Source organism: Crocodylus porosus, unplaced genomic scaffold (genome assembly GCF_001723895.1).
Source record: "Crocodylus porosus isolate Cpor-Errol unplaced genomic scaffold, CroPor_comp1, whole genome shotgun sequence".
In the NCBI taxonomy this organism is placed as follows: domain Eukaryota; kingdom Metazoa; phylum Chordata; order Crocodylia; family Crocodylidae; genus Crocodylus; species Crocodylus porosus.
Window position 1 is genome coordinate 20,975,453 of NW_017728931.1, and position 14,563 is coordinate 20,990,015.

Consider the following 14,563-nt stretch of genomic DNA (forward strand, 5'->3'; position numbering starts at 1 on the left):
AAAAGGTGCCAAAAGGTATAAAATAAGACCAGCATATCCTATCAAATTTAAGCTGTCTTGGTCTAAAAGCCCTTGGGAAAGTGCAGAGATCAGAGATACAATATACAGTTTTATTTTTGCAATTAAGACTGTTAGGCAGTTCTTCACCATTAACACACTGATATAACAGGCTATTTATTTATTCACAATTTCTACATATTTCAAATGAATTTAACAGGACAAACTTCTTGAATTTTGGTTAGTTGTTTGTATTTAAGCGATGTCAGTCCCCTGGAGACCAACATCACGCTTTTACAAGTCATATTTTCATATAGTTTAAGATATGTTCATATTAAGATTGTGCACGAAGAATAACAAATATGGCAGAAGACCAGTTTGGCTTAGCAGAGAACACTTCAGTGAGCTTAAACACAAAAAGGAAGCTTACAAGAAGTGGAAGATCAAACCCATGACTAGGGCATGTGGGGATGAAATCAGGAAGGCCACAGCACAATTGGAGTTGCAGCTAGTGAGGGACATGAAGGGTAACAAGTGTTTCTACAAGTATGGCATCAAGAGGAAGACTGGGGGAAATGTGGGTCGTTTACTGAATGGGGGAGGCAACCTAGTGGCAGATGATGAGGGAAAGGCTGAAGTACTCAATTACTGTACTTTTTTACCTCAGTCTTCACAGGCAAGGTCAGCTCCCAAACTATTGCACTGGGCAGCACAGTTTGGGGAAGAGGCAGGCAAGACTATTTAGAAAAGCTGGATGTGTACAAGTCCATAGGGCCAGATGCAATGCATCCAAGGGTGCTGAGGGAGTTGACTGATGTGATTGCAGAGCCACTGGCCATTATTTTTGAAAATTCATGCCACTGGGTGGAGGTCCCAGATTACTGGAAAAAGATAAATATAGAATCCATCTTGAAGAAGAGGAAGGAGGAACCAGGGAACTACAGACATGTCAGCCTCACTTCAGTCCCTGGGAAAAACATGCAGCCGGTCCTCAAGGAATCCATTTCTAAGCACTCTGGAGGAGAATAAAGTGTTCAGGAACAGTCAGCATGGATTCACCAAGGGTAAGTCATGCCTGATCAACCTGATTGCCTTCTGTGATGACATAAATGGCTCTGTGGATGCAGGGAAAGCAGTGAACGTGATTCTAGCAAGGCTTTTGATGATGTTTCCCACAGCATTGATGCAAGAAGCCAAGGAAGTATGGGCTGGATAAATGGATTGTAAGGTGGAGAGAAAGCTGGCTGGGTTGTCAGGCTCAACGGGTAGTCATTAATGGCTCAAGGTCTAGTTGGCATCTAGTATAAAATGGAGCGCCCCAGGGGTTGGTTCTGGGGCCAGCTTTATTGAATACGTACACTGATGATCTGGAAGACAGGATGGAGTGCACTTTCAGCAAGTTCACAGAAGACACCAAGCTGGAAGGAATAGTAGACACGCTGGAGGATAAGGCTAACAATTCAGAGAGATTTAGACCAACTGGAGGACTGGGCCAAAAGACATCTCATGAGGTTCAACAAGGACAAGTGCCAAGTCCTTCACTTAGGGCAGAAGAATCCTAGGCACTGCTAGAGGCTGGGGAGCAACTGGCTAAGCAGCAGTGCTGCAGAAAATGTTAGAGGGAAAAATAAGCTGGATACCAGTCAACAGTGTAACCTTGCTGCAAAGAAGGCTAACAGCATAATGGGCCAGACTGGAAGCAGTGTTGCCAGCAGATGGAGGGAAGTAATTATTACCTTCTATTCTACACTGAAGAGGGTCACATCTGGAGTACTGTGTCCAGTTTTGGACCTCCCACTACAGAACAGTTGTGGACAAGTTGGAAACAGTCCAGCAGAGGGCAATGAAAATGGTTAGAAAATGGTTAGGGGGCTGGGACACACAAGTTATGAGGAAAGGCTGAGGGAACTGGGCTTATTTAGTCTGCTGAAAAGACGACTGAGGGGTGATTTGATAGCAGACTTTAACTACCAGAAGCAGGATTCCAAAGAGGATGGAGCTAGACTGTTCTCAGTGGTGGCAGATGACAGAACAAGGAGCAACAGTCTCAAGTTGCAGCAAGGGAAGTTTAGGTTGGATATTAGGAAAAACTCTCAGTAGGAGAGAGGTAAAGCACTGGAACGGGTTACCTAGAGAGGTGGTGAAATCTCCATCCTTGGAGTGTTTTAAGCCCCAGACAGACAAAGCCTTGGCTGAAACGATCTAGTTGGGGATGGTTCTGCTTTGAGCAGAAGACTGGTCTTAGACGACCTGCTGAGGTCCCTTCCAACCCTAATTTTCCATGATTCTATATTTTTTTCCTCTACTGCTTTGTAATAAATGAAAACAAACAGAAGGAGGAGCTACTGTATGGGAAAAACAGAGAAACTTTCTGTAGGGCAGTGGTTCCCAATCTGTGGTACAGGTACCACGAGTGGTATGCAGACAACCTGCCAGTGGTATGCATTAACAGATTTATTATAATTACTTTATATGACAAAAATTTGCTGGTGGTACTTAAGGCTGAACTGAAAAATTTGCTGGTGGTACATAAGGTTGTATCATTTTAAATCAGTGGCGCGATCTGTCAGAGTTTGAGAAACGCTGCTGTAGAGGATATTTTAAAATGCATCAGAGGTGAAGAATTTTTTTTCCTCCACTCTCATGCAACTTTGAAAATCTTTGGTATTAATTGTAACATCAATTAGTAAACAATTTTCAGACAGGACTGAAATTAAAGTTAGCCTGTTCCTTCTATTGTAATTGGCTATAAAATATGAATTCAATGCAAATACGTTTTACCATATTAGGATCTGGAAAATCCTATACTTCTTATCATGTAACAACTGGTATTGATCTTTAAAATAAAAAAGGAAAAGAAAAGAAACATAGTTTGGAAGTAAGATAACCTAATATTCCTTCAAAAAAAGTCCATTTAAAATTGGTGTGGCAGAGAGCAAGTTGTTCAAACTTTAAGTACATAAAGCAAGGTAATTGTACTCAACGTATATTTTAATTAATTTATAAAATACAAGAAAAAGAGTCCATTAATCTCCAATTCAAAACACAACCCCTCAAATGTACCTATTTGACCATTTGGCTAAATGAGAACCTGTGTATTGGACCAGATCCTGTAAAAATCTAGATACAGGCATAAGATACAAATGAATGTAAATGTGACCTAACTTGGGCAGAACAAAAATTTATTCCGTTGTGTAAAAACTGCTGGATATTCTCAGTGCAGGTCCAGAATGAGAACTGTAGGGACACTACGCATAAGCAATATAAGGCATTGCTGTGCTGAGACATTCCATACCAGCCAGCTTCCAAACTCAAAGCAAGATTGCAACATTAGCATGGAGAGCTGCATATATGTCAGTATGTTCTGCAACAGGCAGTTTACTGGCCCATGTGTCACGCCACATCACTTCCATTTGGGGAGCTAACAGGCACAGAGGGGATGTATCACACAGACTTATTCATGTAGGTAAGGGCTAAAACTTCTTAGCAAAGCCATACTAGAGAAATAAATTGGTTAAGATGAAGTTCTCATTTACACAACCCATAAGCTAACCTCAGGTTTGACAAATTAACTAAGTTGCCTGACAAAAAAAAATTGCAACATTTTAAAACCAGTCATACCATGCTGCCTTCATTATTGCCGACCATAGTGTTATAGCTTCCAGTTAGTCTTCTCAATTCTGTTACTTCAAATGTTACATCTAAACCATTTGGAAGGGCATCATCTCCTAAATAAATACATTTATTATTTCTTCAAGAGTCTTCTGTTTGCACAATATTGCTTTATAGCTGGATAAAAGACAATTTAAGTTAATTGAAAAAACATTCCTTTGGAATGTGAAACTAGTTGAATTAAATGCTCAAAGGAGACTGCTAGCCTCAGAAAAGTAGTCTTTGTTAACATCTGATACAAGCAAAAAAGTTTACCTTTTATAACACCAACCCTTTAAGTAATAGCTAGCATAACATGGCACTTGATACCTACTTAATAAAAGCAGGGTTTTAATAGGCATAGGTTTTATTTTTAGTATTAGGTATATGTGAAATAGTCAGTGGAACAATAATCCCAATATAGCATTCCAGGTGTCTTTCAGAAAGCATGGTGCAATCCATTAAAAAAATCTGTGGTCAAATTGTGTTCTAACTGAGCTATTCTACTGTAATGGTAGACAGAAGGCAACCCCCTCTTTCCTTTAAGTCAGGGGTTGGCAACCTAGGGCTGGCAGAACCATGCCACAGGTGACTTTTGACAATAGGGAGGCTCTTTTTGTATTCCACCTCAGTCAGCTGCCTACGGTTCCAGCAAAGGGAGAAGTTCTGCCCATGCTATGCCATATTCAAACAGCAAGGGCTCCTGCAGGAGTGCTTTTGCCAAACCACACCATGGCTGAGCAGGAGCAACAGCAGCCATATCTTAATGATCCTTTGATTCAAACTAACTCATTCCAGCCTCTGACCCCCTGCCAGAAAACATTGCCAACCCCTGCTTTAAGCAGTTACAATGTCACACTTTTATGGAGTAATCTGTAGCATTGCAGACCTATTTTCAGTGACAGACTACTTCCCTAATTAAATAGGCTTTTTTCGATAATGTTGGATCAAGATTTGCTCCGCTAGCATCTAATAGCTAAAAAATAAAATGTACAACAGTTAAGAAACCCATTATCACCTAATATATTATAATATATATTATATTGATCTTTACCAAATCACTAACTATATACAATGTATTTTTAAATATAACGCACCTAATGATTTTTTTTTCTACTTCTGAAAGGTACTGGAAAAAGTAACAGCAACAGAAAGTGAATCACTATTAGAAACAGTATAACACAAGTTTCATTGCTCTGCTTTCGCTATGTCTGAATGTTGACACCTGGAGTTTGCAACTAGGAAAGGCAGCACAATTTCATTATATGATTGCAAAATTAATTGCTTCAGGATTACATAGAATGTTGACTGGGAGAACAGATGACCCACATCTAACCAGTCTGTTATTTCTCTCCTGGAAATGTCTAAAAATATGACTTGGAATACTAAGGCTAATTAGTAGGTAGCACTGAAGACTTCAGTCGGGAGACCAGACTGCCACAAGGACTTGCTAACTTACATTAAGCAAGACATTTGATTTCTATGCCAAGTGTGCGTGTAATTTTTGTACCCATTTCTCTCTCTGTAAAGTGAGATTAATTAATAAGTCAAAACAAGAGTTTTAAGTTCCCAAATAACACATATTATGCTTGTGTAGAATTATTTATAGATACCTGTCCACTAACATAGTTACAACGATCCCATTTCATACATGCCTTTACTATCAAAATGGAAGAATCTTCCTATATGAACTCCAAAATACAGTCCTCTACCACTTGAGCTAACAGAGTAGCTAACAGCAGTGACAGGTTGTTATTCTGTGTAGATACAATTCATATAAAGGGATTAGACACACTTTTTGTTTTGAACAAATTTATCTGTTCACAGCAAAGGAATGCAAAGACTGAGGACTTCTGGGGTTTGGTAGAAGACTATGTCTACTTGTTATAGACCCATATGCTTCTGTGTATTCAGACTAAGGTAGGCAAATACAGTTTGAATTGCTGAAGTCTAACAAAGTTATAAACAACCCTAAGTACGGTCTTACAGTAGAAAGTATCAGGCAACCTAAAAGGTAGGCTATGTTACAAGCCTTACCTGTAATACACACAGCTCCACATACATCATATGGTTATACACAGAGAACATTAATAAGGTTGTAAAGCTTCTGAACCCAAGCTAGGAAATGCCAAACTTGAGGTTTTCTATGCAACTTTACCTCTGTTACAAGGCAGAAATATATTTTGATACAGTTCATTTACCAAATAATCCAGTACTATGTTTTTACCACAAAAATGTGCTGTGAATGAAAAAGGTTATATTGTGTCTAATATAAGGTGTTGCAGGAACAGTGTATGGTTTGGGAGTTAAAGTTATCAAAGGATATGGATTTTATTGGCTCTACCACATATTTCCAGTACAATACTGAGCAAGTGTTCAAGTGTTTCTTCACCCTTGCCCTAGTTTCTGTAACTATGGATGAAGAGATTTGTATTATAAACACTGACAGAAGCTTGTTTCCTCTCTCCCTTGCCCTCTCTATATAAAAGGAAATATAAATGAGACGTAATAACTTGCAATATTTACCTTGACAAGTATCAATCAGAACTTCCACCTGTCTAAAAATTCCCAGTCGAAGCAACTTTTCACGAGCTTCATGTGATTTTCTCATTACCTAGAGAATAAGATAAGGAATTCAGCCTTGAATCTCAATAAAAAATAAATGCAAGGAGATCCATGCATCATTCACAGACTTTGAAGGACATGTATGCACCTCCTGAAAGACTGATGCAGGAACCACTTCAGTAGCCAAGTGCAAGAAGATAAACACAGAGAGAATCCACTTCAAACATCTGCCTCTATTGGCTTGCTTCATAACCTTTATAAAACATTCTTTTGTATCCAATTTCTTCAAATCATGCTTTTAAAAAGGTAAAAACCCACATACACCACATGGCAGGATAAGATCTTACGCATTCATCACATAAAACAACTATATACTACAACTTTGTTTTTGAAACTGTAGATAAAATCGTATGTTAAATGCTGAGCTGAAGGCTTACAAAATGTTTTATGTAAAATACTTCAGCCTCCAGTCTACAGAAAGTAACAGCTGCCTGTATGGGTAAACTGACCAGCAAAACTACAACAGTATCATTAGGGCAATCAAGTTTCCAATGTTGAAAAGCTCTAAGAGCAGTATGGACAGCAGCAGTAAGAGTTCTCCAAATCACCACACCAATATTGTTCCAGAATACCCTGTTACACCCTTCTGAATGGTATTAAACGGATCCACAGTTAAGGCTGCCATCCAGAGTGAAAACTAACATAGCTTATCTTTTTTTTTTAAGTCATCAAATTGAGATAATCAGCTACATAAAGCATGATTCCACTCTTGACAGTGACTCTAAAAAAAGCATTGTAGCATTTTAAGTTTGCCACTGGTCATTAATCTTGAACCTAATGAGAAAATAAATTCCTTTTCTGTCCGTGATGAACCTGGGATTTAAAAGCCCTTTTCCTCCTTGGTAATTATCAATAACAAAGATGTTGCATGCTAAACTATGTTTCCCAACCATTTTAAAATCTTTCAGACTGTAGATTTACTTCTCTAACTGGTATCTAACGCATGGCCATTTTCCAAGACAATGTAGTGTTTTATAAACATGCCATACTTACATCAATCAGGTTTTTAGCCCTGAAAACATCACTGATTTCATACATGATAATATCGTCTTTGGTTCTTCCAAGTCCATCAAAATGTACATGTTGAACCACCACCTAAACATAACAGATGACTATTAACAAAATATTAAACATCTACTTAAGAGGAAATTAAAAGCTCTGAGACAGAAATAACACTGCTGTCTGAATAAAGTTACAAGACTACCAGATTTGTGAATGAATTACCACTAACATATAATAACCAGCAATCCTAGAGCATGTGCACTTCAACAGGAAGTGCATGGAAAAAAACAAATATTTAACTCCAAATAAAGAACTAATTGGAGTTCTTGATAGCTCCCATAATTTTCAGAAATTTAGTCACAAATCTTTATAGATAAATCAGTCATTAGCCGGGGACTGCAGTAGCACAGGCACTAAGGCACACAGTTAATAACCCTGAAGTCATAAATCCAAGGTCACAGCAGAAGTATTCATGGTGTGGACTGTCAGATTGAATCTGTGAATTCTGCTAAATACTTTGTCACAATAACATGAAAGACAGATATATTTCATTAGCTGAAATCATATACTGATTAACAATTAACAAGACCAACAGTATAATAGTTGGTGCAATTCCTTTACCATTTACCATAAGCAAAGAGTTTAAATACAGAGTAAAAAATGAATGAATTACTTGGGTACCTATCAAATAATCCCTCACAACCTAAATACTGTAGACTAAAATACATGGTATGGTCTTTAATGCTGAGATCTTAGATGATTTTAGCCATTTTTTCCTAGACAGCAGAGCACCTAGTTTACTATCTACTAATGGACCATATACATTACATCCTCATTATTTCTCCAACTTTTTTTGTGTATGTATAACTTCAGGCTTTCTGTCCAAAAGACCACAGATGCTTAAATATTCCCTCCCCCAATTCTATAAAATAAAGAATAGCAGCCACCTAACTTTTGCTGGCAGATCTTCAATAATAATGGTGGGCCATGCAATGGACTAAACATTGTTTTTATTAAGGAAAGAAATATTATCAAACTTCTAATAGGGTTTATCATGAACCAAGCCAATGGAAAAAAAGTTCTTAAAAATGGACATTCTAACAAATTCTATCATGATCTTATTGTTTTAAATGTATTTTAACAATATTTCTCTTGTGCAAAACACAAAGGGAACATCAAGTATAAGATTTAATTTACTTCTTTTACATCCCAATTAAAATATTGATTTATGACATTCCATACAAAATAAATACATACATACATAAATTCAGAACCTTTGCTTAAATACTCACATCCTTGTTTTCAAGAATTTCCTGTTTGGTTTCAGGTTCAACTTCAATTAGTTCAGCTTCTTCTCCTAAAGCACCTAAATCAGGTCCACTCATGGGAAGAGGGTCCAAACTCTAAACAACACAGAAAAATAAAAATGTATTTTCTATTTTATAACTTAAATAATTTGTACTAAGAAGAGCTGTTTCTTCTATAGCAAATGAGAATATTTTTTCTAAATCTGGACACCCTGCCCATCATAATGAATCACGGAACTGTAACAGAAGGGATAAAATGCTGAGAATTGAATATGTTGCCTTTTTTTAAAAAAAATCAGTTTTATTATACAATAAAGGATTTCCAGGATGAGCATTTCCCTCAGTTAGACACCGTGCATGTGTTATGCTCGCCAAAAAACGGATGCATTTCTTCACATATATACACAGTTTTGCAAAAAAAAAAGATCTTTCCTTAGATTAAAATTTTCAACACACAGCTTTTCTGTTTACTCACAGGCCCTTCAAAAAGACTTGTACAAATCAGTTGTAAAGAACCTCTTTTCAGCAGGTAAGCTTATTTTAAGAGAGGCTTTCAGAACATTAGGCAATATACAACATTTCAGAGACCAGGTTTTTTGGGGGTTAGGTGCCAAATACCTGACTGCCCAAATGAAAAGAGGCTTTCAGCAGGCCACTTTGCTTTATGCGTTACATCTTTTTTGATTTGTGAAAATGAGCGTCTTTACTGTCACCAGCTTTCCCTCCAAGTAACAGTTAAAAATGCAACACTGCCATTCAGCACTTTTGAGATATGGATTTAAGACAGATCAGTTCCATCACAATGTGGTCTTGTTTTCCGTATAGAGAATGCTGAAAAAAAGTTACATGACAGCACACATTTGCAGTACTGAAGACCTGGGCAACACCTAGGGTTGTCACCAGCACAGCTGACATCACAGCACTCCAAGCAGGTTAATCTTCTGGAACATTAAGAGTTGCCATTCTCAGGATGGAGCTAATCTAGGATCTTTTCCCCCACAACAACTGGTATTGGCTCTTTCAAAGGAAAGCATTCAAACCAGCTGTGGGATAACCTGGTTCTGTTTTAAAATTCAAATCAAATCACTGATTGTTAGAACTTGGTGAAACCTTTGCACACAAGCTTTACTTTTTCACCCCAAGGTTTTGCCTTTATGAGTTATAATAAGGTATGCTCATGGTGGCCATAACAAGGGACCAATCCTGCACTTAGTACATTCTTGCTCCCAACGAAGCAACTGCTTAAAGTGCCCAAGACAATGTGTGGGCAGGGAAGCACTGCTTTCTCTGCAGGGGGCTGCAGGGCTACAGGACCAGTCTTCCAATCACAGCCAACTCCACAGGCAAAAAAGCATGGGTGGGCAAAATGGTGGATCCAGTCAGCAGCTAAACTCCATTTCCCAGCAGCCCCTGTCCAGTGTCACGGCCAGTATCCAGAGACCCCAAGAGAAGCAGGACTGTGATAGTGCCAGAGTTTCCATGGAGACCACTCAAACAGTGCTGGCAGGCCATGTGGCTGGGCAGGGAGCCGCTCTGGGGCAGGGGCTGAGATTCTGCAGCAGTAATAGTGTGGTCTGGAACCGTGGCAGAGCCACGATCGCTGCCTGCACGTCCCCATCACTCCTGTGAAATTCTGGCCCCAGCTCCAAGGCAGCACCACAGCCCTGCCAGCACTCTTCAGCAGGTCTCCACGGAAACCCCAGATCCACCTGTTGCCCTGGCACTCCTGGGGTCTCCTTGGAAACCCCAGCCCCGCCCCTCCTGGGTTCCCTATGGAAACCAGCCGCATCCACGTGGGCAGGGGCTGCTAAGAAGCGGGGGCTCAACTTTGCCCACCAGCGCCGCGGCTCTCTGCGCGATAACAGGGCCAGAGACTCTCCAGCTATTCAGGCTCAAGGCGCCTCCGAAGATGCAGACTCTGCGTTCCCCCTTTCCTCTGCCCTCAGAAAACAAAGCTAGCGTTCGTTCCCTATCGCCAGGGCCCCAGGAGGCCCGGCCCCTACTGCAGACGCCTGGTTTTCGACTGTGGCCTTATCCGGCCACGCCCCTGACAGGCTCAAGCCCCGCCCCCCGCGTGACGCGGCCCGGCCAGGAACTCCCTCCCTGCGCTTGCAGTAAGGGGAAGAGCTTTTTCCCATTACGGCCATTACTAACTACCCCTCCCCGATTCCGGCGGCCCAGGTTGGGGGAGTCCGGGCCGCCAGTGAGCGCTCCCCGCGGAGGAGGGGGAGTGGGCAGGCCCGGCTGCCGCACTAAGGTTTCGGAGCGGACGCGGCCCCCGCCCGCGGCCTCCAAACACGCGCAACTAAAGGAGGGGGAGAGGGAGCGCCCTACCCGCGCCTGCACCGTGCCCATGGCTGCTGCAGCGCCGGGTGAGCAGATGGGCGGAGGCCGCAATGCCTCCCTCAGCGCCTGGACCGCGGCACGAGGGTGACTATGATAGGCAGCGCGGCATCTGCGCCCATTGGCCTGCAGGCCGGAAGGGATGAGGCAGAGGAGCTCGGCCTCCGGAAGTGGCGTGTAGGAGAAGCCCCGCCCCAACCTTCCTGCTCCACGCCCTGCCTCACGGTCAGGGTAGGGAGTTCCTGCAGAGGCGGGTCTTTGGGACACCTGGATCTGGTCCCAGGGTTTTTCAGCCAGGAGGCCTGGAGCACCTTGGGCTGCCAAGGGATCCTGGGCAAGGTCAGCTACTAGGAGTCCCAAGAGAAAGCCTGATATCAGATAAAATATATTAGCTTTACACAAAGACCCTTCCTTGTCTGGTTATCTCTTTAACCAACACAGCAACAACCAACACCCAAGAGAAAGCTGGAGCTTGTAGTGTGTAGGTGTGGGTTTCCCATGTTCTTTGAAACTGAAAAACGCCACTATTTTTCCAGAGGTGAAAAAAAAGAGGGCAAATGAAGAGCAGGCATTTTGCAAGGGCTGCCACAAGCCTGTTCAGGGGTGCTGTGAGTCAGGATTGAAAACCACTGGTTTAAACTGTTCAGATCCAGTCTTGGCTGGGTGCGGTGACGGCACAAGTTCCAGGCCACCCCTACTCCCAGCGATGCCACAGCATCCCACTCAACCCAACCCAGCTTCATTACTTTCACTCAGCAAATTATAAGGCAGGAGAGTTTGGAGTAGGGAAGTGAAACCCTAACCCATTAGCCAGTAGCCCCATTTTTAGGTCAATGTGTGGAAGGTACATTCAGAAGTAGTGCTTCTGAAATGCATTTAAGCCAGATCAGTTACAGTGTGGCCTAATTTGCTGTATCTAGTGGCTATGAGAATGCTGAAAGAACATTTGAGCACAAGTTCACAACACTGTTAAAGACTTGGGCAATACCTATGGTTGTCACCAGCACAAGCACATTTGGAAGATAAGTTCAAAGGTTCCTTTTGAGATAAGGATTTTTAAATGTGTGGATGGGTAGTAACAAAACTGTTAAAAATAAAAAGGTAGCTTATTAGCAAATCAGCATGTGACAAAACAGAGGGAAACACAGCTCGCATAAGTGGCCTTTCCCTTGTTTACTGTTTATCTTGAGTGCAAGATTTCATGTCACAAAAAGTTACAGGGCTGGTACTGCACTAACCTTCCCAACATGAGCACAGTACAATTGATGCAGAAGCCTGATGCAATTACTCCAGTGTCAGCTCCCAACTCCTATTAATTTGACTGGATGGTAAGAAGAGTTAACTCTTTAACTGCTCCTCATCTGAATGGATCAAATGACAAAAATGTTGGATTAGGAGCTACATTAGGAGCTGGGATTTGGTGTAAGAAAGAAACCAGATGGAAAAAAAACAAAAAGGAAAGGAAAAGAAATCAGAATGGAGGACAAAGAGAAGCAAAGGACTGAAACAAGAAACTTTGAGTTATGACGTAGAGATCATATTTGCAATCCTCTTGCTATTCTGTTATGTATGGTATATAAAGCCAATGAAATATAATCACACATATACACTTTGGTCTCTTCTCTCAGTTTGATATATTAATTTAAAGGAGGCAAATTGTTATCTGTCAATTTTGGGATCAGCTCATACAGAGTCCAGTCAATGACAAACTTTCATTGGAAGAGACCCTGGGCATGTTTTTTATATGGTTCAGGACCTCTGTTTTGTTAGCAGACCTTTATTCCAAATGCAAACTGCAATCAGTAGAATGTTGCACAACTAAGATGTGAGAAACCTAATTTCTCAGAAGCAGAACTCCAAAATAGTCTCAGCTCCACTGTGCTTTTGGCACTGCTTGTATTTGTTTGACAACTTTTCTATTTCAGCAGATATCTAGGCTCCCAAGTTTCGAAGCTCAAGCTGAGTTTGCCTTCAGGGAAACGAACTAAAGTAAGGAGAGGGAAGCGGAAGGAGGGCTTTCATTATTGACTGTGTAGCTGGCCATTGACTGTCATCCTTCCCTGAGGTCCCTTCCAATCCCAGTGCTCTGGGAGAGGGGTGGAAAAACTGCATAAAAGGCAGCATTGTTTGAACTACCCTGCTTTGTGCCTTGGTGTCATTTGAGTGAGGGTGCACCTTAACACACAGTCACACACCCATGTCACGAGTTTTGCCTGTCAGCAGCCAGAGGTGCAGGGCCACAGAACCCAGAAGCCCTGCACCTATCTCCTTGAAAGCTGGCAGGCTTTGTGGCCTCAACAGGGGCTAGCAAGCCTGCAGCTTTCACCCTGCTGCACCTTAACACATAACACGTGACGTGAGTTTTGCTTTCAAGACTTTGAAGTACAGTTTCCCAGAAACCCCTGCACCTATCTCCTTGAAACTTGGCAGGCTTCATGCCCTCAAGGGACTACCATTCCTACAAATTTCATCCAAATCAGGCCAAAAACAACAAAGTTATAGGCTGTTTTGAGCTTCCCCGTTATAGCCTATGGGTGAAATGTCAAAACAACATCGAAACAATGGAACAAAATGAAACAGAACTGTGGTTTCAATTCAAAATGAAATGCTATGCCATTGAAACATTGAAATGGGGGTTGAAATGGAACAGTGCCGTTTTGCACAGCCCTAGTATCTACCTCTACCCTTTGAAAAAACAGAACAGGGCTCACTGCTTTAAAGAATGACTGCAAGTGGTATTGGTGGTACTGGCAATAGCTTTTTAATAAGAGCATTAGCTAAGAGACTGATTGAATGCCTTTCCTCTGCCTAAGGGATTATAACCATCAGACTAATCACTAGGCTGGGTGAAGGACACCCTTCACCTCTCCTGCTGAAGCTATGCCCACTATTCAGAAATAAAGGTAAGATTCATGAGGGCAGAAAGAGAGTGCAAGAAGAAATGCGACTATGCTGCTTAGTGGTTGGGGGCTCACCTGGAAGAAGTGGGGTTAGGTCTGAGGTCCCTCTTCCTGTTGTTCTTTAATACAATCATTGCACAATGTATTCCAGGGACAAAGACCAAAATTTTCCATCCACACCTTCCCAGGTGAGTACCATGCCACTGGCTAAGGATTTGGTTGTTAGGACAAACCCTCAAGGCATGGAAGATGTGGGTTTGAATGTCTTGCACCCAGCACTCCCACTTCCTTGGTAAATGCACTAACCCATAGTTGTTCCATCAGAGAAGTACGTGACCAGCACCTCTACAAAGTGGTCACCGTACACCTTCCACATCAGTTTCCTTAAGGGACATCAGCAGGGGACAACCCTGTTTCTGGATCCTAATTAGGTTTTGATGGAGCGAGTTCCAGGCATGCACAGAAGCAAGACTTATGGTGCCCAGTGAGTTTTAGGCACTTTCTGGGTTAGTCTGCTGCTGAGCAGGGGTTTTAGTTTGGTATTTCATTGCTTCATATCCCATCATTTCTACAGTTATCCACTTCTGCTGTGATCAAAGATATAATTATATCTGACGTTGAGCCAAAAAAAAAGAAAAAGGCCTCATTCCATACTAATCTCACCCTTTGCAAGATATATACCCATATTTTAACCAGACATCCTCTAAAAATCAGGGGAAAATGGCTTCAGTGAGATTC

General features: G+C 41.5%; 1 protein-coding gene across 1 annotated transcript in view; it reads right to left on the minus strand.

The window, feature by feature from the left end:
- The window catches only part of SAMM50 (SAMM50 sorting and assembly machinery component), a 30,314-nt gene extending 19,278 nt beyond the window's left edge, over positions 1-11,036 (minus strand). Inside the window, exons 1-5 of the mRNA XM_019544327.1 lie at positions 10,917-11,036; positions 8,568-8,678; positions 7,267-7,368; positions 6,175-6,262; positions 3,619-3,725 (exon numbers count right to left, since the gene is read on the minus strand). Coding sequence (XP_019399872.1) covers positions 3,619-3,725; positions 6,175-6,262; positions 7,267-7,368; positions 8,568-8,678; positions 10,917-10,937 — 429 coding nt within the window. The 5' untranslated portion in view covers positions 10,938-11,036. The remainder of the gene's footprint in view (positions 1-3,618; positions 3,726-6,174; positions 6,263-7,266; positions 7,369-8,567; positions 8,679-10,916) is intronic.
- Between the last annotated feature and the right edge of the window lie 3,527 nt (positions 11,037-14,563).